A 24240-nucleotide genomic window follows, 5' to 3' on the forward strand; every position below is an offset into this window, starting at 1 on the left:
TGTTTATGACCACCAAGCGTGAGGAAAAAGCTCACTTGTTTGGTCCACTTTTGAAAGAAGACGGTTGCTTTTGAAGCTCCAGGTTGTCATGAAGGAAAAACGTCCCTCCTCATGGACATGATACCACCTCTGACCCAACCCTAGTGAGATGACCCCTCCCTGTGTATACATCTACCACTTCACAGAGGACAGCTCTGGGAGAAAAAGGCTTCGCTACACATCTTAATATAAATCTAGGAGCTACATTCAGCTACAGACGTGGTTTTTCTTCATATGCTAACCTATTGTGATGTTAAAATGTGACTCTAATGTTAGCATTGTAGTTAACAATGCTATGCTAGTGATGCTAACGTTTTTTGTATGTGATATATGGCATCTATTATGTTGGACAAGTGTAGATTTGCAGTGTACATGTAAAAAGTAGATTTATAGAATTTGGTAATATGGGAGGCTGAAAGTCTGCGATTGACGAGCAAACAGTCCAGGGTGTACCCCGCCTCTCGCCCAAAGTCAGCTGGGATCGGCTCCAGCATAACTGCGACCCTAGTGAGGGTAAGCGGCATAGAAGATGGATGGATGGATGGATGGCAAGCTGAAAGTCTACACTTTAATCACATATTAATAGTCTGAATTTAACTTGTAAAGGTGACTCAAGGCAAATAATAACTACCATTGTCCAAATATGTCTGGACCAAAAAGTATGAGAGATAGAGAAAGGAAACTAAAAACAGGATTCATGACTTGAGTAAATGAGAGCGCCTGAACATGTTGATGTGATGTAAGCGTCCTGTGGGTGAATAAACTCTTATGAGCTCATTAGCTGTGGAGGGTAGAAACGTGTGGGTGTGTTGGAATCGGATTGAAAAATCAGATCCAGGACTCGGTTTGTTGATGTGGGATTTGCTGTTTGCGCAATATCCTGTGCATGTCTTCCTGATTCTTGAATTCCTTGTATTCTTGAATCTGACTACTACCCCTTACCTGTAATTTTACCCCTTGACACTTTGTTTTGCGCATTCATGCCAATCAAGTGGTGTCCCAGTTGTCCGTAAGGCAAGGGAAAGAGCTAAGGGCTGTATAAAAGTTTGGTCGGGGACCACAATTGAAACCAAAAAGGAAAATCTCCCATGCAACGCCATGCCGGCTGAGAAGATGGCAGAGCGGAAACCGAGCAAAGCATACAAATGTAATTAACCGTAATTGCTGATTTTCATAGTCATGACACACTTGTCATGTATCAGCTATTCAATCCCTCGCTACTCCACATACAGTAAATACTAGCCATGTTTTGACTTGCCCCCAAACAATGTTTCAGCGATACATTACAATAGATAGCCTCACAGATCGGTGTGTCTGTGATTGAGTTCTGTGAGAAAACATGTCACCGTAAATATAAACTGAAGAATGTACTATTTTCTATTTGAAAGCAAATCACCATCAAGTTTTAACTTGAATGAGCTCCAACCAAGAGATGAAGTGATGAATAACAGTCGTAACACTGGTGTTCTTGTTAAATGGGATGACAGTCACTCACTGAAAAGAAGAATAATGACACAGCCTCAGAGGAGACATTGCTTTGCAGAAAAATACCATTTGATTTGGTTTATTAGTGGATGTTATAGCAAAAATAAATCAATCCAGTGGTGTTTACCTTGAAACCGTGCAGTACGTTCTTACTTGATGAATGAAGCAGCAAGCATTTATTGTACATTTCTTGTCCTACTTAGACAGTGAATGTCAAATACTATACTATGAAAAGAGTATTAAAGAACTGCAGTGCACTGTTGTGAAATCCAACATGTACCTCCAAGCAATCTTTAAGGCAAGGTGGGAGACTCTCACACAATGTTGAACTCACACACCGAAGCCTTTTCAGCTCGACAGCTCTCATCAAACCACTTCCCGTTGGACGTGGTGGACAGCATGCCGCAGTTCTGGCTACGGCCCCCGTCCGGCTGCATGGTGATCTCCGTCTCCCAGTTCTTGAAGCGCAGGTTGGACCCCGACATGTCCAGCCACTGGCCTTCGGTCACCATGTCATTGATGCCCAGCCAGATGGGCTCCTCCGGGCTGATGCTCTGACGCACGTAGGCGTACAGCTGGTCGTTCTCGTCCCCTGTCAGGGGGGTGCTTAGGCTGCCCCCTTTGGCGATGCAGTCGTCACTGGCCGCATGGAAAGTCTTCTTGACCGGGTCGGCGAGGAAACACTTGCCGAGGACTTTGGTTCCTCGCAGACACACTGACACATAGATAGACAGATTTGTAGATACTTAAATGTGAGGGACATTTTCTGACATACACTCCTGATCAAAAGTCAGTTGAAAAATTTAAAGAATTTACATTTTGTACTGTTGGATCTTAATGAGGTTCTAAGTAAAGCTTCAAAAGGCAAAAAATAAAAAATAAATGGGAGTGAGACAAAAAAATTCAGAGAAAGCAAATTATTGCAAACAAGCATTAAAGTGAAATAGGCTGTTCATCAGCTGATCAAAAGTTTAAGAGCACAGCCTTTAAAAGCCAAAATCTTGGCAAAAATGTGAGTCAATGTCATTTCCTCACAAGTGTTCACACTGTCATGATCTCTTGATGGCAAAGGCAAAAAAGCTTTCTCTCTTTGAACGCCAAGGCCTCTCGTAGTGCGCCATTGCTGCTGAGGTTGGACGCATTTAGACAGTCATTTTAAACTTCCATAATCCTGAGGGTTATGGAAGAAAAAAGTCAAATGGTAGACCCAAACAAACCGGCCCAAGGATCCTCGGCCCAAATTACGGTTGTTACTGGTGCCGAGTGCATTCCAATAACTCTCAGACGGCATCTGCAAGAGAAGGGTTTTAAGAACAAAAGACATCTTCAAAGGCCTCGTCTCCTTCAACGCCACATAATTGCCCTTTTACAATTTGCACGAGAACACCAAACATGGGACATTGAAAGGTGGAAGAAAGCTTTATTCTCTGATGAGAAAAAATGTAACCTTGGCGGCCCTGATGGCTTCCAATGGCATGACAAGGACATCGCACCTGGGCTGCTTTTACCCTTCAATGGAACAATGGTTGTGCAGGGGCGTCAAATGGCAGATGGCTATGTGGAGTTGTTGCAGGGGTCATCCCTGAAGGCCCCCGTCTGTGTGGTAATGACTGGCTTTTTCAACAGGACAAGACTGCAGACTGCAGTTCACAGTGCCCGCCTGACAAAGGACTTCTTCCAGAGGAATAACGTCACTCTTTTGGACCATCCTGCATGTTCCCCTGTTCTAAATCCAATTGAGAACATTTGGGGATGGATGCAAAGGAAGTTGATAAAAACGAACATCAGTTCCAGATAGTGGATGCCCCACTTGATGCCATTTTCACCACCTGGAGTAACATTCCCATTAGCCTCCTGGAAACACGGGCATCAAGCTTGCCCAAACCGATTTTTTTCAGGTGATTAACAAGAATGGCGCAACTACTCATTGCTAAGTCCTTTTAGAACATTTTATTTCTATTTGAAGGAGGTTTGGTTTTTTTTTAGCTATGGACTTAAACTTTTGATCAACTGATGAACAGCCTATTTCACTTTAATGCTTGTTTGCAATAAATGGCTTACTCAAAAAATATTTTGTCTAACTTCCACTTAATCTTTTTGCATTTTGAAGCTCTACTTACAACCTCCTTAAGATCCAACAGTGCAAAATGTAAATTCTTGCAATTTTTTCAACTGGTCTTAACCTTTTGATGAGGAGCGTATGTGGCACATGATGTGGTATGCTTTGGATCATGAGGCGTTGCTTTCCATAGATAACATAAGTAGATCATCATAAAATGCATGTATGTATTTATTTACAAAGATAAGCAGAATACATTTATTATTGTGAGTCTGTGCAAAGTTTCTATCCATAACATACATTTCAGATACTGTATACTGTAGATGACACATGATGTGGTGTGCTTTGGATTGTGAGCTGTTGTTTTACATGGATAAATAAATATTATTAATGTATGTATGTCTACAGTATAAGAACGACTGAATGAATGAATTGTCAGTTTCAGTCTGTGAAAAGTTAATATCTATGAAAAAATGTCTCGACAAAGATTACGCATGATGTGGTATGCTTTGGATTTTCTGTTTCCTGGGTTTCCCTTGCGTTTCATATAGCTAGACAGTCATAGAATGTACATACTGTATATAAGAATGACATATTTGTTAGTGTGAGTCTGTGCAAAGTTGCTATTTATGAACTCATTTCCGGGCATGTATGACACATGATGTGGTATGCTTTGGATCACAAGCTGTTTTGTTTTAATGGATTTATCAAACAAACTTACTTGACTGCAGAGACTGTTGCTCTTTTAACAAGTTGAGGTCATAAACAATGTCATTAATTTGTTTCTTCAGTTCCTCAATGGCAGCATTGGTCGAGTCTGTCATGGTTAAAAAAGCATACATTTATTCAGAAATGCATGTTAACAAACATATCCAAGTCAAATATTAATATTAATCTTACCTTTTTTAGGACTTTTTCTCTTTTCTGGTGTCTGCTGGCCTGTGCACTGTGTCAGCAGGAGAAGGCACAACACCAAGAAAATACCTCGCACACGTTCCATGGTGGTCTTCAGGAAAAAATTCACAGTCAAATTCACCTTCCCGACGTCGTTTAGACTCTCTGCAGCTCTGTGTGCTGGTCAGACCCAGATGGCTGTGTTTTACAAACCACAGCTTTTAGACAGCAAACTCTTTTTTCAGAGAGCACAAATGTTTTGCAGATGTCTGACAGATGTTTGTGTTGTTGGTGAAAGCGTGAGGGGAGGTGACCATGGAGGTTGCTCTGCTTCAGGCGAGTGTAACTTCTTCAACGTCTGCAGCCTGATTGCTGACGTTAGTGAGCAATATTACTGTAGTTAAATCAGGGCATTTGCTTGTCGGGATTGTATTGTTGTTTATTCTTTATTGACTTCTAAGTATATGAATATGGTATACAGGGTCAAAGGTCAAATCAATATATGCATCTTTGCAGTTTCAATCCATTAGTCCTGCATTTGAGCCTTTCCTAAACCGGGGACCATTTTGGGTTGGTGACTGTCAAAGTAAAATGCTGTGATTTATTCACCAAACAGGGACACAATTTCCTGTCATGGGGCTTTTTGATTCATACTGTATTTGTTGTATTCAATTCATGTCTGTAGTGTTGTTTAACTGTCACCTTTTATTTGATTTACTCACATTTACTCAGGGTGTGGGGTGTTTATTAGGGTGGCTGTGCGGTGGGTCAAGGGCAAACGGCAGTGACGTGCGGTGAGGTTCATGTCTGATGAGGCTGGTGTGTTAATACAAGTTACTGTTTAAGAGGATGACAAGAAAAAGAAGACAGTAATTACAATAATGTCTTCAGATTGTTTTCAAATACTTCTTAGTCCCATTTATTCATTAACTGAAAAATATTTGTGTTCGTTTATCTGTACGTTTATATATAAATGAAGTACATGCACCCTATTCTTCTCCAGGAAAAGCTCTGATGCTTTGTTGTAAAAGTATTATCACCTCCTGGTGAGCTTGGATATATAATCGTAGATTTTGGCAGTAAAATGCATTCAGCAGAACAAAAAAATATCTTGCATTTGACTTGCTCTGTCAAAAAAAACCTGGCTTTTCATATCTAGGGAAGAATGGCAGTTGATATTTCTATGTATTTTATTGTCTGATTAGAACTTACACACTTGTTACATTATGTCTTCTAGTTAGCAATTTCAAAAGTATTTGGCACTGGTGTCAGATAATACAATATGCGAATGATACCCAACCTTACTTAAGACATACTGTATTTGACAGTATATAGATGTAGACACAAAGACATAAAGAAAAATGTACCTTTTAATTCCGCCAACTTTATTCTGGGCATCCGGCTCATGTCTCAAAGACGAACATCACTCAGGTCCGTGCCAGTTCAGTGAACTGGCAGCATTTCTACCATGCAGGTTTTTTGTAGGTTTGTGTGTTTTGGCATTTGCAGGATTTTTTTTTTTTTTTGATCGTCCAGCGTTATGGTGAGTGTGTCTTTTTGGTTGTTCATCATTTCTGTGTTTGAAGCGTTTGGACGTTGCTGTGCATTTGTTCTTGTCAGTCAGTGCATGATTGCATTTATTTGTACTTTTTATTCTTAAAACTATACAATACTAAAAAATAGATTTATTTTCACCAACAAATAACAATTCCTGATTAAAATATAAGAATCGCAATTCACGTCAGGAGTTTGAAACAAACAAAAAGTTGAAAATTGATGCACACAACATTGTACCTCTCCACACGCAAATTCATTATGGTAGGGTAGGTGATGCTGTTTTGGTCAGCAAGACAGACAACCAGTCATACATTCACACCTATGGACAATTTAGTCTTTCCAATTAGAGCCTAACATGCATGTTTTGGGATTTTAAACCCACACAAGCAAGGCGAGAACATGCAAACTAAACAAATCCAGACTGAGATTTAAACCCAGAACTTGCTGGTCATTGAGGCACATCATTTCATCAATACCAAACCGCCAAGTGCGGACTGGGGGCCATTTTTGGCCGGCAGCTCATTTTTTAATGGCCCTGGGCATACTGTAAAGAATAAAACGCATTTGTTATTAATGAGATATATAATTAGATATTACACCAGGGTTTTCCAAAGTGCGGTCTTGGGGGTTTGGGGGTCCTTTTTTTATAGTCCTGTGGTACACCATAGATTTAAAATTAAAACAAAACAAAAAAACAATGGTGAAAAAGAACAAAAAATGACAGTGTAAAGAGAAAGCTGGAATATTGATACAAATAACACAAAGCTTTGTCTTTAAAAATGTTTTTTTTTGCCATTTCACAAAATTAACAAAAAAAACACTGTACTGTACTCAATGTGTCTGTATGCCGCCCTTATTGCATGTCCTCCCCCCCAAAAAGACATACTGTATGACACTCAAATACATAAATAACAACACTTAATCGCATGTGGTATCATAAATAGATTGAAAACATTTATACAAAATAAGCAATCAAAGCGAGTAACACATTGTCTTGTCATAGGACATTCATTGAAAATACTGTACGTCATTTACAATGTACAAAAAAGGCAGTTTGTATACATCCACGATGAGAATTCCTGGTAAACAAGCACAGCAGGCACATTGACACTTGTGTCTCTGGTTCACTAAAAAGTACTGACAGTGCTTGGGTCAGCAGTACTAATACTCGCACTTGTATGCATAGGCAGTCAGTTAATTAGCTCATTAGTGCAAAATGTTTCAGACAATATAAAATGATCACAGTGGCCCACAGCCATTAATCTCTAATCTGTGAAATACTAATGATAGTTAATAGCATTAGTGTGTTTATATTGGAAGGCTGTGCTATGTATGTTTGATGCTAGAGTGTGTATTCCTGCCCCTTTTCTATGCAAATATTCCCAGTTCTCTCCCTAATCTCTTACATGTGCTGCTGATGTATGAACATTATTTCCCCTCCTGTGTCTCAGTTGACAGTGCGCCTTGTTGCAATACAAGTTGACCTCTGAGTAGATTAGCCTGGAAGCCCCATGTGCTTTGTGCACATTTGATCATTGCTCAGTGAGTAAGCACTTTGGATTAATGCAAAGCCCTTTGCATCACACAAGCAATGCAGCGACGACGCTTGTATTGCTACTTGGTTTAAAAAAAAAAGAAAAAAAAAGAAGTAAAACTCTAATGGAAAGAATGAAATCAGAAATCACAATAAACACAAATGGACAAAACATAACAAGGACAAATCTTGAAGAAACAACAAGCAGGAATGAATGCATAAAGTGTACTTGATGCTTAAAAAAAAGTCTGTCATCTCCATCTTCTTATGTGGTGGTCCGCTTGGTTTCCTCCCTCAATTTCTACTTTGGGCAGAGCACTGTAACAAAACAGAGGTGAAAATCAGAGGACCTTAGCACGCAGCCATTGGTAACAAAACCACAAACTGAAGGGAAACATACAGGGAGAAAAAACTCACACTTGAAATAAATTCATCACGATGCACATACATCAGTCACAACATGAGGTACACCTGTACCATCTATTGAAATCCAATACAAGAGCTTTTTTTTTGTGGTTGTAGTTTGCAGTGGTGTGCAACTACACCGCATCATGCCGATAAGTGTAATGTGTTGGTTACCTTAACTTACAGAGACCAAAATATGAGGAATACACTTCAGTATACTGCAGTTGTACACCACTGCAAAGTAAATAAACATATTGTTGAATTAATACATCTCGGTCGGTGCCAATCCAAACTAAGCATTATGTTTCTAAAGGTACAATGTTGGATCTTGTTAGCCTGTGCAGGTTTTTTTTTATTGTTTAGTAAATGAAAGATTATTATGCAATTATTACATTATTATAAATTATAGTAAAACTTACAAGTATTTACAGTGGAACCTCCAAAGCCAAACTAAATCTGTTCTATCACGCTGGTTGACTTGTGCAATCTATGTGTGGCTGCGATGGGTTACCGAGGGTAGGGGGAATGACGTAATCGTTGAATTTGAAAAAATTGTCCACGTATCATATCCGATCGCTCCTGCTTTTATTCTCTGACAGAGCAGGTGAGTTATAATATGTTTATGGGTGAGGGCAAACAGGTAGCAAAAATAAATTCATGCAAGGGAAACACTGTTGCATCTGCTTGGTAAAAAAAAAATGGTGTATGTACGCAAGTAATTCCATTGCTGAAATTGCACTGAGCAACCGTTGCAATAATTTCTGGTTTTGTAGTTATGATCACACTTTACACCATGCTTTCACTACAAAAAAGCCAAAGAAAAAGCAAATTCCTTACAAATCCTTTTGATGCTCAATAGGCTGAAGTCTCACTTTGTTTTTGTTTGACTTTTGAGGCAGATTTTTCCCAGAAAATATAGGTCGGAATTCAAATTGTACCACTTCCCGGGTGTTGCTTTACAGCTGGGGTGCCCAAACTTTTTCCACCCAGGGCCATATGCTGAAAATCAAAGGATTCGGGGGTCCACTTTGATATTTTTAGGTATTTTGTAACTGTATTTACGTAACAGTATTTTTTAAAAATATTTTATTATGACCAGTCCAGGGTGTACCCCGCCTCTTGCCCAAAGTCAGCTGGTATAGGCTCCAGCGTGCCCCCGCGACGCTAATGAGGAGAAGCGGTATAGAAAATGGATGGATGGATGGATATTTTATTATTAGTTGTTAGTATCAACATTTCAGTTTCTTCTCTTTACATTTTGTCATTTTGCTTTTTTTTCCCATTTCTGCTTTTTTGTTTAATATTATTTCTACAATGTGCCGCGAGCCAATAAAAAATAAGATGCGGGCCGCAAATGGCCCCCGGGCCACACTTTGGACATCCCTGCTTTGCCGGTTCCACTGTATTGAATGCAGATGTAGCAGTGTGTCATAGTCAATCAGCACACAGTAAGTGTAAAATGAGTCATCAGCCAATGTGTAGCAGTTTGGCATAGTGAAATTGTTTGGTGAAGAAAGCTAAAGGGAAACACTGCGGGGGTCAAAGTGCACCACAATTCATCTGCTGGAGGAGCTGCCTTGCCATGGCGAGCACCAACACTACAACATTTTTGTCACATGTGAGTACGGTATGTCACAAACCTGCCCCCGGCTGTCGCTCACACCACAGCTAGCGGGTGTAAGGCAGCAATGAATTAAGAATAGAAACACAAAGGGAGAGTGGAGACAGTGCCACACAACACAGTAAAAAGATTATTTACCACCCTGAAGTACAGTTTTAATTAAACCCAACCTGAAAACAGCGGGAGTCAAAGGCCACACCTTTAAATGCTCCAATTAACGCCTGTACGCAATTAACTGTCGTGTTTACCGTTGTGGGGTGCGTGGTCTACAAAAGCAAATAACCACAGTGTCTGTAATTAACACCGGGTCAAAAACCATTGCCATTAACAGCAGTGGCTGTAAGCGACCTCGTGATGCAGTTTTTATTAACTCCACACGATGGCAGTAGCTGCATTTGACGTATCATAAGTGGTTAGCAATTGTCAGCTTTATTAACCTCTGCATGTGCTGTAAAATGTTGGTTCTGTCTACCTAAAATGAACTCATCAGCACTACAAATGCTGGCTGGGGAGTTTGCTCATTAGTGCAGCTACCGTAACTTCCGGCGTACTACTACACTTTTGCTCTTCACAAGTCTAGCCAATCACAAGCTATCAGTGCACTCACAACGAGCTTGTCAACCCATTGGAAATCTCAGGAGGTCATTATATATACTAGTATACAGTCTGTCTCACGGTGTCATCGTACAAATAACACAAAACTCATCGCACAGCAACTTAACACTCAAAAGCTATGCATCATAAATATCCAATACGAGTTCAAAATAGAAAAAAACAACTCTTTTAAAGTTTTACCATAATGCATTGTGTCTGAGCAGTGCATTCATTGACGTACTGCAATGACGTCAGCCTCCCTCTGGGCTCATCTGGCTCCCTCTGGTGGACAGAGCCAGCATTGAAGCGCCATCCACCATTTTCTATGCTGCTTGTCGTCCAATGAAAAGCTTTGCTCAAACAAAATGCATTATGGGAAAACTTTAAAATGTGTTTTTTTTTTACTCGCATTTTGGTACATGCTTATATATTTATCAGGCATACCTTTTGAGTGTAAAGTTGCTGTGTGATGAGATTAGTGTTATCTGTAAGATGACACCTTGAGTCAGACTATTATATTGTTATACTGTATATACTGTCCTCCTGCGATCTCCAGCAGATTGACAAGCTCGTTGTGAGTGTCAAATAAAGGGCTGCCTGGTCCACACGACTCAGCGCTACAATATGACATGGACGGGTGGAGGTCATACACCGGTGCGGTTTAAATATGTACAAATTAGTTTTTTCTGCTAAATTTTGTGGGTGCGGCTTATACACCGGAGCGGCTCATACACCGGAATTTGCGGTAAAACATTTGTTCTGTTGCTGCTGTGTTGTGGAATAAACTTGTTAGTAAATGACCACGTGGTCAAAGGAAGCTACATTTTCTTTTCCACTTTTTCATGCACTTCAAAGCATTATTAAACATTTGAAACATCTAGTTGTTACATATACAGTAGTCCCTCGTTTATTGAGTTAAATATAGATATTTTCATAACCATATTAAATTCCACAAATTCAAGTTTGTAACAAAAGCTTATTCAAAAAAAAAAAAGGATCGGTACCGGATCGGATCGAAAGCCAAAAAAATGTGGATCGGGACATTCGGAATACCAACACCATATATGTATCTCCAACTCACAAACACGTCTCTAGTCCTCCTCAGAAAGACACTTTCTCATTGTCACTACACTACAGGTGGTGCATTCAGGGACACTCCAAACATCACAATAACGTCTTTATTATGTGAGTATATGTGGTCTTAATAAACACAAATACAAAGAAAAACATTGAGTGGATATTCTGATTTACTTTGTAACTCTTAATGCGGGAAGTACAATTTGCTGCGTTTATGGATGCTCAGAAATCCCAGAAAATACATCTACACTCAAAACAGTGAATTCAAGTTAAAAAATTACACGGTGTCGTTGAACGCAAACCTCATGGCTCATAATAACACAGTTAAAGTGTGATTCAAATGTTCAGTTACTAATAATGAGACTATTGTTAGGTAAATAGATTTTCAGACATGTGTGCTATCTTTTAGCATGATCTAAGCTGTTAATACATACAAATATATAAAATTGTGTCCTGACATTTATCTTTTTGTTCATAAAATACAGCAGAAAGGGCATATTTCACACATAGTTGCAACGGTGCAAATGGTGATTAATCATGATTAATTAATTGGAAAACTGATTAATTTGATTAGAGTTTTTGATCATTTGACCACAAAACAACATTCATTTAGTAATATACGTATTACTGAAACATCGTAATAGAGTGAAGTCATGAAATTCGAGGGCGAGGGACGACTGTTCTGACTTTTCAAATTTTGCAAATGACAGCCAGACTCCAATTATCACCTGCTTCCAATTAACTCTCTGTCCTTTAGGTAATTAATTAGTCACCCCGGCTATAATTAGAGCATTTATGGTATGCATCATATTAGAAATAGTTCACAGTATGATGGAGTGCAGTAGTACACTACTGCAAACCACAAGCACAATAATAACAATATTATGAAATGAACACTTCTCAATGAACATGAAGATAAGATAGGGTGACAATGGTGGCTTACCTTTGAGAATGTAGTCTGTTAGGAGACCTGGCACCTTGTCACTGTCATCTCTCATTGCATGCAGAACTGAATGATGGCAAAAACAAACGAGCTATCATCAGTCACTGGTCATGGTACAAGGAATCAAACGTCAAGGTTGCAGGAGGAAACAAATATACTCTTGATCAGGATCTGGAGGTCCTCGATTGAAGGAGGATGTCCTTTTTTTTCATACGGGATGATGGTCGTCAAATACTGTTGTGAAGAATCAATGACAAATCAGTGACAAAAGAGACATGGTTTGGTTCATCAGAAAATACATTGACATTTGATAGACAAAAGTATTAGGACACCTGGTCATGACATGCACAGAAAGTGGAAATGGAATTAATAGTGTTGCTTCCGCCTTTGAAGATACTATGCTTGCATTCACTCCTCTAGTAAGACTTCTTACTAAATGATCAAGTGTTTTTGTAGTCATTTTTTTCCATTGGTGATGTCAGACGGCAACTATCCCACAATCTCTGTTTTAGTTCATCATAAAGGTGGGGTTCACGTCAGGGCTCAGAGATTTGAACCCACATCTTTCGAATCTCCTGACTGTGTGGCCAACATGCTAATCATAGGCCACCATGCATTCCGATAGAAGGGAACGTCTAAATTTAATTCCAGGAGTTCAATCAAAATTGCAGCTCTAACGATGTGGTTATTGAGGATCTAAATAATCAACTCTAAAATCTTGTTTTGGCTTTCTTTGGCTTTCTCCCCCCCCAAGATGCATTCTTGTATTCCAGCAGTGCCCATGCTACTATGCCACTACACCAGGGGTCACCAACGTGGTGCCCGTGGGCACCAGGTAGCCCCCCACGACCACATGAGGTGCCCGCAAGCCTGCTTTTCATTCAGGTTTTCAGTTAATAATGTGAGAACACTAGAAAGAAATGTATTGTGAAACATAAAATGTGAGTTGTGGATACCAGCATTTTGTGAATGTTTTGGTAAAACAAGCATATTTGATCTGTTTGGGTTGAAATAAGGTATGAAAATCTACAAAAATGAGTAGCTCGTGGCCATTTTCATTTTCTAAAAGTAGCTATCGCAAGAAAAAACGTTGGTGACCCCTGAACTACACCTGCGCCACTAGGTGACAGTATCGTTCTACAAACCCATTCCTGTTCCATATCCATTTTGTGCTTGCCAGGCCTCCTCAAATGCGATTAATTTGATCTAGTTATACAGTACAGTGGTTAACTTCTCTTCACTCTTACATGAATGTCAAAATGCTACTTTAAAAAATAGTCTGTATTATTTTGATGGTGGGCCTGGAACAAATTAATTCGTTTTTTTAATATTTCCTATGGGTTTCTTTTGAAATTAGAACAACTTGAATGTCAACCAATGCCACCGAACGGGTTGTGTTCAACTTTAGAGGTTCCACTGTATTGTGTAGATCTAGCTGCTAAATAAAAGGTGAACCTAGTACCTGTCTTTCACCGCAACCGCTCCCAAATGTTTGGCGAAAGCTGTTTTGAATAATAGAAGAGAGGCCATCCATGCTGAAACGCTAAGGAGGGAAGGAGGACAGCAGAGGAACATCAAGATAAAAGATGGAGAAACTACCTACAGTATAAACTGAGTGTTTGTTAGATTAGGCTCGAGGTTTATTCAGTGTAGTATTGCTAAGAAACAACAATAATGTGACGGAATAAAGCACTCACTGATACAAGCGTCTTCTCTGGGTGTCCTTGCGACAATCCACCTGCCCCTTTGAGCTTCTTCTTCTTCTTCAGCGTCTCGCGGTGCTCCTTCTGCCGGTTCTGCACGTCGATGAGCGCAGAGATGAAACTGTTCTTCACCTCCTTCTCAAAGACCAGCTCATCCCTGAGAGCCAGATGCTGCACCAGCTCTTCTGAGAAGCTCCTGATGGAGGCCTCCGCCTCCTCCAGCCGCTCATTCAGCTCCGCCACGTTTAGCGTCCTCACCCCTGTTATCATATGACAACAGTAGTTCACACAATTTTCTCTTTTAACATTCGGTTTATTTAATAAATACACATCCTGCCCTACAATCCCCACGTAAAAGAAGAAAGAAATGTTTAAAACAGGAAAATTAAGATGAGAAAATGTAATTTTACTCCAAAAAAAGGAAGAATTTGGACAGTCTGGCTCAACAGTAGTATGTTTGAGTTGACAAAAAAATGACTTGTGAAGGTTGCTAAAATAAATGATCCACACTGAACCCCTTTTTGGCACCCTTGCATTAGGGTATCAACCACAGTGACTGGTAACCTAAAGGCTGGAACTAAACCAGAGAAGGGAAAGGTAATGTACTAATTAATGATACTTGTGTAGCTATGTGGAAATGATTGTGGATTCTTGAAGAAACTGAGGCAAAATGGAGTGCACTACTTGGCTGCAACCACCAGAGGCGCTGCTCATTCAGTCACAACTAGTTTATGCCAAGGAGAAGAACAACAGGCTGTGGCTGTGTTCCAAATGGTGCACTTCCACTTAAATGTGTTTACCACATACACTACTTAGTTCTTGAGGGTGCAAATTTTTGACAGTTGTAGTGCTGTCCCAACTTATTCCTGTTGTTGCACACTTGCGGGATATGACCATCGCAATATTTACCCGCTTCCTCCTCTTCTTCTCTCCTTTTTAATTATAAATTACAACCACTCAAGTCTGGGTACTGGCGTCACACTGCATTTTGCTGTATACTTCTCAGTGAGAGGAGATATTGCATCTGTTCCCGGAACAGACGAGGGTTCTCTCAAAGGCCTCACAAGTGTTGTCGACCACTGTGCTAAGTATAGGTGTGGAAGTGCGCAATTTGGAACACTGGAGTGCACGTTTTAATGGTTTAGGCTGCTTAGCAATAATGATGAAGTTGACAATACTACAACACGTCGACAAACGTTTTATTTTTTCAAATTTCACATTTTTCATAGAAATTACTCTTTTGGGTCTCAAATTTTAAGTTGACAAAAGAGGTCGACCATGTATGTCAACTTAAGCGGGGATTCTTTAAGTACCTGAACTTGATGAGGTGGTCGTAGTATAGACAGGGTCTGCAAATGAGTTACACCTTACATTATTATATATTAGAAACACCTTTAAATGATGCAGCAGCTCTAGACTATCATTAAAGGTCCCACTTTGTGCGACTTTTCAATCATTTTACAATAAGTAATTCTAAGTAATAATTAAGTACAGTAATCCCTCGAGGTTAATTGGTTCCAGACCCGACCGTGATAAGTGAATTTCTGCGAAGTAGGACTCCTTATTTAGACATCAAATATTTTCATAGTTACCAAACCTCTTTATAACCTTCTAAATACAGTTTTAACATTATTTGAGACCTCTAGACATGAAATAACACCCCTGTAGTCACCATATTACCCAATATAGTAGTCAAAATAGGAGAAAAAAGACATTTGAGTCATAAATAAGACTCATGCTTATGTGCGTTACCATAAATGTGTTCCTTACGGGACCTGAAAGAGAAGCGGACAGGAAGTGACGTGAAGGGTGCAGAGATGAGTTTCAGCTTTGCGTGGGTAACGACCGCAAAGTTAGCCTGTGTTTTTATTAGGGATTTGTTCCAGCAATCAAGTCTGATCCTTGTGTGTCTCACCGAACATTACAATAACGTTACTGATGCCTAGTGAGCAATGTAGAATATTACATTACATCAACATCTTTGAATGCGTCTTTTGAATGCCTTATATTTGTATTTTAGTTCAGTTTTTAAATTTTATGTATTTTTATGCTTGAAAATGCTTAATTGACGCAAAAAATATGTAACGTATGCGTTAAATACGCATTTTTTTTTACTAACAATAGGCCGTATTCAACCACGAAACAGCATGATTTATTAATATATTTTTGAAAAATCGTGATAAGAGTGAAACCACCAAATTTGAAGCGCTGAGTGGCGAGGGGCAACTATATGTCTAAAGCTGAGGGTTAGTTGACAGTGCTCCAGGCTTTATTTTAAGATGTTTAGTGAAGCCTGCGGGGCCGCACGGTGGCTGAGTGGTTGGCATGTTGGCCACACAGTCAGGAGATCAGGAAGACCTGGGTTCCATTCTCTTTGTGGAGTTTGTTTTGCATGTTTTCCCCATTTTCTCCGGGTACCCCGGTTTCCTCCCACATTCCAAAGTCATGCATGTTAGGTTAATTGGAGACTCTAAATTGTCCATAGGTATGAATGTGAGTGTGAATGATTGTTTGTCTATATGTGCCCTGCGATTGGCTGGCGACCAGTCCATGGTGTACCCCACCTCTCGCCAGAAGTCAGCTGGGATAGGCTCCAGCATACCCCCGCAACCCTAGTGAGGATAAGCGGCATAGAAAATGGGTGGATGGATAATGAAGTCTTCCTGCCTGTTTTTGTTTTTGTTTTTTACAAAGTTATCCTGTAGTGGCGTTATACACGGGGCTGGTCAAAGGTGGTATCAAGTCCATGAAGGAGGTTTTTCCTTCATGACATCACAAAAAACCCGGAAGTTCAAAGGGGAGTGTTTGTGCGTCTCTCCTCTCAAATATTATTTTTATATTTTTTTTACAAAGTTGTCCTCCGTCAAGTGGTGGGCGTATACACAGGGCAGGTCAGAGGCGGGGTCATGTCCATGAAGGAGGAGGTGTCACGCTTTGCTTGTCGCTCTGCTGCCGCCTGTCTGCCATTTGTCTGCAGTGCACCCCAGCCGGTGAAGGCGGAGACACCGGAACGCACCTGCAGACAATTATCACCCTGGACTCTTAAGCAAGGCAGCAGCAGCACTCCAGTGCCAGATTGAACTCCCTGATTACCTGCTCCTTGCTACTGCACAGTCCGGCTCCTTAACCTTTGACCTGCTTTCTGGCTCAGCACCTCATCCTGTTTCTTAGCTGTTCTGGATAATTACTGTCTAGGTTTGTCTACAGTGTTTTTTGTAGTTTTTTTTCTAGTTTTTTCCCTGATAGCCTTTTGCTATCAGTGTTTTTGTTAGTGTTACCCATCATGGATTTTCCTGCGTTGTACTTTGCCCTCGTGGACACCTTTTGTTAATTAAACCCTCTGTTTTACTAGTTTTTTGCTCTCATTTCTGCATTGGGATCCAGACCCACCATCGTGGCCTGCGCCACTCCTGACAGGAGGTTTATCCTTTTTCCTTTTCTTTTTCATCATAAAAACCGAGAACTTCAAACGCACCTCTTCTCTCAAAAGTGGAGCAAACAAGGGAGCGAGACTACAAGTATATATTTTGTTATACAGGCTCTAGGTATACATATGACTGTTATAACATTAAAAAGTCAATTTTGCATAATAAGAGACGTTTAAATGAATACCTCTCCAAACTTATTATTTGTGTACAGTAAAGGCAGAAGTATTGGTAAAGCCAAATAAGAATACAGTAGTTTCCACTCACTGTCTTCGTAGCTGAGGCTTCTTTTGGGCCGCTGCACATCCACAGACAGTATTGAAAGATCTGACTGTGATGGATTCTGCTCTGCGTCAAATTCAAGAGAGTCCTGCATCATCTCCTCGATCTCCTCAATCACCTACACAGCAAATACACACGCAGACACACACCAGCCCTGCGGATCAGTTGTAAATCCCTCCAGCCGAGTTAAGCTGCTGCATCATCTGCATTTAAAAAGCTCTGCTGAAGTCGGACGTTTACGTGTTGCTGTACCTGCTCGGCTGTGAAAAGAGGCTCTTCCCCGATGCACGAGACGATGATGGAGTGCATGTCCAACTGCTCCCTCAGCTCCTCGTCATCAGACAGCTCCGCCGTAACATCACCCGTCTGTCCCTGACCAGACGCCACAACAAGGGGAGGGAATTTAATCATAGCTTATTGCTGACACCAATACATGAGATTTGTGAGATGAACGGAAGAGATTTGGCGAGTGAATTTGTGGAGTGGAGTAAAAGTGGGACAGTCTGAGAGGGAGGGAGAGATGGGAGTCTGACCGGTTTCTCCTCCATGTTGAATATGGGCATGTGGAGGGCACATATTCGGGAATGCTTCCAGTCCAGAGGCATCACCTGCCCAAAGCTTTTGGTTAAAGCGGTCCAGATTCTGTGGGTACACGAGAGGGTTACTTCATTAGGTCCACCCTAAATACAGGATGTAATGCAATCCAGTCAAATAAGGTAAAAATGCTTTTGATAAAAATTCATAAAAAATCCATACTCTGAAGACATGTCTGCGTGGCATGTGTGGACACACTACGTAGAAAATAGATCTATGAGTTAATTTTAAAAAACGTAGCCCCCGCACCGCACATTGAGCACCTGCTTGAGATGAACCAATAGCAATCAAGCCACTGCTGTAAGAATAAGACACTAAAGTGATTTTTACTGGATCTGAACGAATTTAAGCATGATAGTGGCGATAGATGACACAAACAATAACACTCACTCGTCCCCGCGCAGAAGCGTGTCCTCGTTTACCACCGTCACTGCATCGATGCTTCCCGAAGATGTGCTCGCATTTCCGAAGCACAAAGACAAAGTCTCATCAAAATTGTCCACCATGGATTTGGATGCACCGCTTTTTCCCGGGAACGTGCTGTTGTGTCGCAGCCCCTCGTCGTCATCGTCATCATTGCCATCGCTATCATCCAGGAGGGACGTCGCTGCGGCGGACACGCAACCTTTCAGCGGCCCATCTGCACTCACATTCGGCCAGCCGTCGTCCAAGCGACTGGTGGGCGCCGCCATAGCCCACCCGGAACTACCTAATCGCCCTGGCAGGATGGTTGATGTGTGGCTGGCATCCCCCCACCCACTCTTCTTAACCCCAAAGCAAGGCTGCCAGCCTGCCTGCTACTGCAGCGGCTGCTGAGGGTGCACAGAGCCGACTAGTGGCTGGGCCACACAGCGCTGTCCCACAACATCACGCATGACACCGACACGTGATTACGAATACTGTACAGCCATCTTGTGCTCATATGATTATTGTTGAATCATTTAATCACACTGACAGATATCCTTAAACTCTTTGCATTGCAATACAGAAAGACCGCCCTCCTTTGAATAAAACAAACACCGTCCACTTTCACATCGATCCATATATCGATAATATTGCCACGAGGGTGGTATCAGCGTCGATACTAGCCTGATACTTTTCCTTTATTTATTGAAAAGATACAAACGTATTAACTTTACTATTACACATTGTCACTTTATCCTTTTCTTATTGAACACATGGAAATGAGCAAATTATTAGTAATTGGGTAGGGGCAGGATTAAATAAGCTCTGCTTCTGCCTACTTGTGTGGAATTGTGAAACTGTAAACGTGAGATGTATATACTGTATGTTCAGAATAAACTAAACCATAATAACAACGAATAAAAGGCACAATCATTCAATGAGCTTGAGCATTTTCAAGTTAATAAAAGCATATTGGCAATATTGGTCCTGTAATTACACGACATCGTAACTGTACCAAAATTTGCAGTAGCGCATATACTCCTAACTGCGGCAAAGTTGGAAAAGTTGAAAAATTCCAGGATCAATAACACCCAACTTACATGTGAACCATACCCCTTTCCAAGCGTGGTAACACAGACAAACATCTACAACCCACTTTATCAAAACGAGCCGTCTTCTGTGCAGTCCTGACTTACATTGATCTCTATGAGAAGCCGGCGGCGAGACAGGAGCGCAGGGACCGTCTACAAATGTCTTCTTCTTCGGTATTATGGCGGTTGGCATCAAGGTTGCCAACTCCTCAGTAAGAAAAGTAGCTATTGGCTGTCCTGGAAGGTTCTAGATGACGTCATGGGCTAGTTTGCATATTATTTGCATGTGCGGTAAGATATGGAGGAAAAAAACATAACCTCGCAGGTTAGATAATGTTTAGAAGTACAAATATATACTGTATATAAAGCAAAAAGTTTGTGAAAATGGCCTTTTACATCATTTTACATAATTTATACAATTTGTATTAGGTTGTTAATAAATTCACTTCTGTAATGTGTAGGACCACAAAACTCACCTCACATGTCAATGACCTTCTCCTGTTCATACTACACCATAGACTTTGGGGAAATGTGCTTCCAAATATTTTTGGGGAATTTCCACAAGAATTATTGTTAAATTCATATCTGTAACATGTTCGTTCAATAGCTTCACTTCCGTGTAGAGTAGACACACAAAACCCACCTCACACATCAATGGCCTTCTCCTGTTCATACTACACCAAAGCCCTTGGGAAAATGGGATTTTAAATAATTTTGGGGAATTTTCATGACAATTATCGTTAATAAATTCACTACTGTGTAGTCAGCCTTGCATTGGTTAATAACTGTTCCAAAACAGTATTTTTTAAATCTCCATCTTTGTATTATGACCGGTAGGTGAAAAAACATAAAATCACTTCTGGAAAATGCTGTTCTATTGTCTTTGGAGTGAGGATTGTACTTAATATAAAGTATGTGATTCGGTCACATTGCTGCGGCTGTGGACCAGTAACCTGTATGCTGTATTTGGCCTGAATAAACACATACTTTACATAAAAATGAGCCATCAGAAGTTGTTAAGTCATCTGTTTTTCCAAAAAAAATGTAGATAAATATACATCAAGATCTGTTTGGTGCTTCCATCCATCCATTTTCTATGCCGCTTCTCCTCATTAGGGTCACGGGGGTATGCTGGAGCCTATCCTAGCTGACTTCGGGCGACAGGCAGGGTACACCCTGGACTGGACATATAGACAAACAATCATTCACACTCACATTCATACCTATGGACAATTTAGAGTCGCCAATTAACCTAACATGCATGTTTTTGGAATTCTCCCAAGGGAGAACACAGGTCTTCCCGATCTCCAGTCTGTGACTGTGTGGCCAACATGCTAACTACTAGACCATCGTGCGGCTCTGTTTGGTGCTCATGGGCACCAAATATTTAACAGGACATATTGAAGGGAACCACTGAAGGAATATTGATTGATTTTGTGGCAGTTGCAAGGAAGACTCAAGGTTTGGTCTCATGCAGTGCTTTATTCTCCAACTGCACACTACTAAACTTCAAAGATGGAACATCTCCTTTATAGCGCTAACACCTGGACCGTAACCACGCCCCCTAGTCGACTCCTGACTGGGTGAGAGACATGCCCCCTAGTGTCCACCACGTGGGTGCGTGGGTTTTCTCCAGGTACTCTGGTTTCCTCCCACATTGCAAAAACATGCATGTTAGGTTATTGTATTGTATTGTATTGTACTTTATTTATCCCACAGCAGTGAAATTCACTTGTTACAGCAGCAAGCAAGATACACAAGTAAAGAATACAGTGTAAAGAATACATAGTGACTACAACATGGTTCAGGTGGTGCAGGTGTTGTAGAGCCTGACAGCGGTCGGTATGAAGGACCTGCGGAACCTCTCCTTTTTACACCGTGGGTGTAACAGTCTGCTGCTGAAGGAGCTGCTAAGGGAACCCACAGTGTCATGTTGCGGATGAGAGGTGTTGTCCATGATGGATGTCAGCTTAGCCAACATCCTTCTCTCCCCCACTTCCTCCACGGAGTCCAGAGGACCGTCCAGGACAGAGCTCGCTCTCCTGATCAGTCTATTGATCCTGCTCCTGTCCCTGTCCGTGCTGCCCCCTCTCCAGCAGCCCACAGCATAGAAGATGGCTGAGGCCACCACAGAGTCATAAAAGGTCTGTAAGAGAGTTAATTGGAGACTCTAAATTGTCCATAGGTATGAATGTGAGTGTGAATGTTTGTTTGTCTATATGTGCCCTGCCATTGGCTAGCAACCAGTCCAGGGTGTACCCTGCCTCTCACCCAAAGTTAGCTGGGATAGGCTCCAGCATACCTGCGAACATAGTGAGGATAAGCGGTATAGAAAACTGATGGGTGGATGGACGGATAAACAGAATGCTCCCATTTACTCTCAATTGGTCTGTTTACACATATTGAGCCATTCAATCTCACCTTAAGTAATCTCTAATTCATACAATATAGAAAAGCAGATGTTTACAATGATTATTTTAATGCTAACCCTTTCATTTGTGATGATCTTTAGATTATTCAACTTTTATTGACGGTTATCTTGCCAGGCTGGCACTTCATGTTAACCCAGTCCTCCTTTCCAAGTCTGTTTCGTCACATCTTGAAATACCGTCTGCAGGACTACAGAAAAAATTGTTGTAGCTTGATCATTTGATCTTACTCAAATACTGTTTGGCAGCCTGGCAAGATAACCCACACCTTTCAGAATGATGACAGCAGTTGTGGTGTGTTTGTGATGTACAGTTAGGTGATTGAAAAGATAAATGAGGCCTTTATGACAGAAGAAACAACATGGTGTTGTACTATGTAAAATCAAAGTATGACACATTTTGTGGCAGATGGCCAGGATGACGATGATGGAATTTCCAAACATACCACAGATATTCCATAGAATCATCAAAGACATCTCTTCAAAATCTAACACCAGACATGTCAGAATAAATTCCTGAAAGATCAGTTTTCTTTAAAAAATAGTAGGTGAAACTGTTGAAAGCCTCTTCATAAAACATATTTAATATGCTATTGTTAACATTTGTATTTGTAGTCTCAAAGGAGGAGTTTTGTTCCTTTTGTGGAAATGAGGACCTTGCTGCAAACTGACGAAGCTACCTGTACTGTTTGGGAGAGACTCAGACTTTTAATTGTTTTTAAAACATCAGTAAAAGTTGAAGAATCTTAAGATCATCAAAAATGAAAGGGTTAGCATTAAAATAATCATTGCACTATATTGTTATATTGTAATCATATGTTCTATATTGTATGAATTTGAGATTACCTAAGGTGTGATTGAGTGGTTCAATATCCATTTTCTATTATGTTATCCTCACTATGTTCGCATTTATGCTGGAGCCTATCCCAGCTAACTTTGGGTGAGAGGCGGGGTACACCCTGGGCTGGTTGCCAGCCAATTGCAGCGGACATATACTGTAGACAATCAAACATTCACACTCACATTCATACCTATGGACAATTTAGAGTCGCCAATTAACCTAACATGCATGTTTTTGCAATGTGGGAGGAAACCGGAGTACCCGGAGAAAACCCACACACACACACGGGAAGAACATGCAAACTCCACACAGAAATGCCCAACGGAGATTCGAAACCAGATCTTCCAGATCTTCTGACTGTGTGTAATGACAAGATTTGAAAAAATGCACAATGTGCACAGTGTCTATACCGTGTTTTTTCGCTGCTGTACATTATTTTCTTTCTGTATTCTTGGTTCTGTGCAAGCCTGAAATTGATCTATGTTCCTCCAATGTCACATACTTTATATTAAGTACAATCCTCACTCCAAAGACAATAGAACGACACTTTCCAGAAGTGATTTTAGGTTTTTTCACCTACCGGTCATAATACAAAGATGGAGATTTAAAAAATACTGTTTCGGAAAAGTAATTAACCAATGCATGGCTGACTTCACAGAAGTGAATTTATTAACAATTATTCTTATAAAAATTCCCCAAAATTATTTAAAATCCCATTTTCCCAAAGTCTTTGGTGTAGTTGGAACAAGAGAAGGCCGCTGATGTATGAGGTGAGTTTTGTGGTCCTACTCTTCACAGAAGTGAAGCTATTGAACGGACATGTTACAGAAGTGAATTAACGATAATTCGTATGAAAATTCCCCCAAATTATTTAAAAGCACATTTTATAGTATGAACAGGAGAAGGTCATTGATGTGTGAGGTGAGTTATGTGGTCCTACACACAGAAGTGAATTTATTAACCTAAAAAAAATTGCCCTAAATTATGTAAAAGGCCATTTTCACAAACGTGTTGCTTCGTATATATATATATATATATATATATATATATATATATATATATATATATATATATATATATATATTTGTAGTTGTAAACATAATCAAGGTGTTTTTACTCACTTTTGTTAATCTATCCTATGAGATTATGTTTTTTCCTACATCTCTTACAACGTCATATGCAAATAATATGCAAACTAGCCAATGACGTCATCTAGCGTTCCATGACAGCCAATAGCTACTTTTCTTACTGAGGAATTGGCAA

At 40.4% G+C, this 24240-nt stretch overlaps 2 protein-coding genes across 6 annotated transcripts; both read right to left on the reverse strand.

The window, feature by feature from the left end:
- Positions 1–1725: 1725 nt before the first annotated feature.
- Positions 1726–4657, reverse strand: clec3ba (C-type lectin domain family 3, member Ba). The gene is made up of 3 exons (XM_054782160.1): positions 4484–4657; positions 4305–4400; positions 1726–2239 (listed from the first exon to the last, which is right to left on the reverse strand). The coding sequence occupies exons 1-3, from the start codon at positions 4581–4583 to the stop codon at positions 1839–1841; spliced, it is 597 nt and encodes a 198-aa protein (XP_054638135.1). The 5' UTR covers positions 4584–4657; the 3' UTR covers positions 1726–1838.
- Positions 4658–6975: 2318 nt separating this feature from the next.
- Positions 6976–19202, reverse strand: fez2a (fasciculation and elongation protein zeta 2a). Of its 5 annotated transcripts, XM_054782901.1 has the most exons (10): positions 18603–19201; positions 18152–18260; positions 17871–17990; positions 17604–17736; positions 13906–14171; positions 13671–13751; positions 12367–12442; positions 12209–12274; positions 9614–9641; positions 6976–7886 (listed from the first exon to the last, which is right to left on the reverse strand). In XM_054782901.1, exons 1-9 carry the CDS (start codon positions 18902–18904, stop codon positions 9631–9633), a joined length of 1164 nt encoding a protein of 387 aa, XP_054638876.1. In that variant the 5' UTR covers positions 18905–19201; the 3' UTR covers positions 6976–7886; positions 9614–9630. The 5 variants fall into 5 exon arrangements, with proteins under 5 accessions (XP_054638876.1, XP_054638874.1, XP_054638875.1 ...); XM_054782899.1 differs by lacking the exon at positions 9614–9641 and having other exon boundaries at positions 17871–17984; positions 18603–19202; XM_054782900.1 differs by having other exon boundaries at positions 6976–9641.
- Between the last annotated feature and the right edge of the window lie 5038 nt (positions 19203–24240).

The sequence above is a fragment of the Dunckerocampus dactyliophorus genome, chromosome 7, assembly GCF_027744805.1.
Source record: "Dunckerocampus dactyliophorus isolate RoL2022-P2 chromosome 7, RoL_Ddac_1.1, whole genome shotgun sequence".
Classification (NCBI taxonomy): domain Eukaryota; kingdom Metazoa; phylum Chordata; class Actinopteri; order Syngnathiformes; family Syngnathidae; genus Dunckerocampus; species Dunckerocampus dactyliophorus.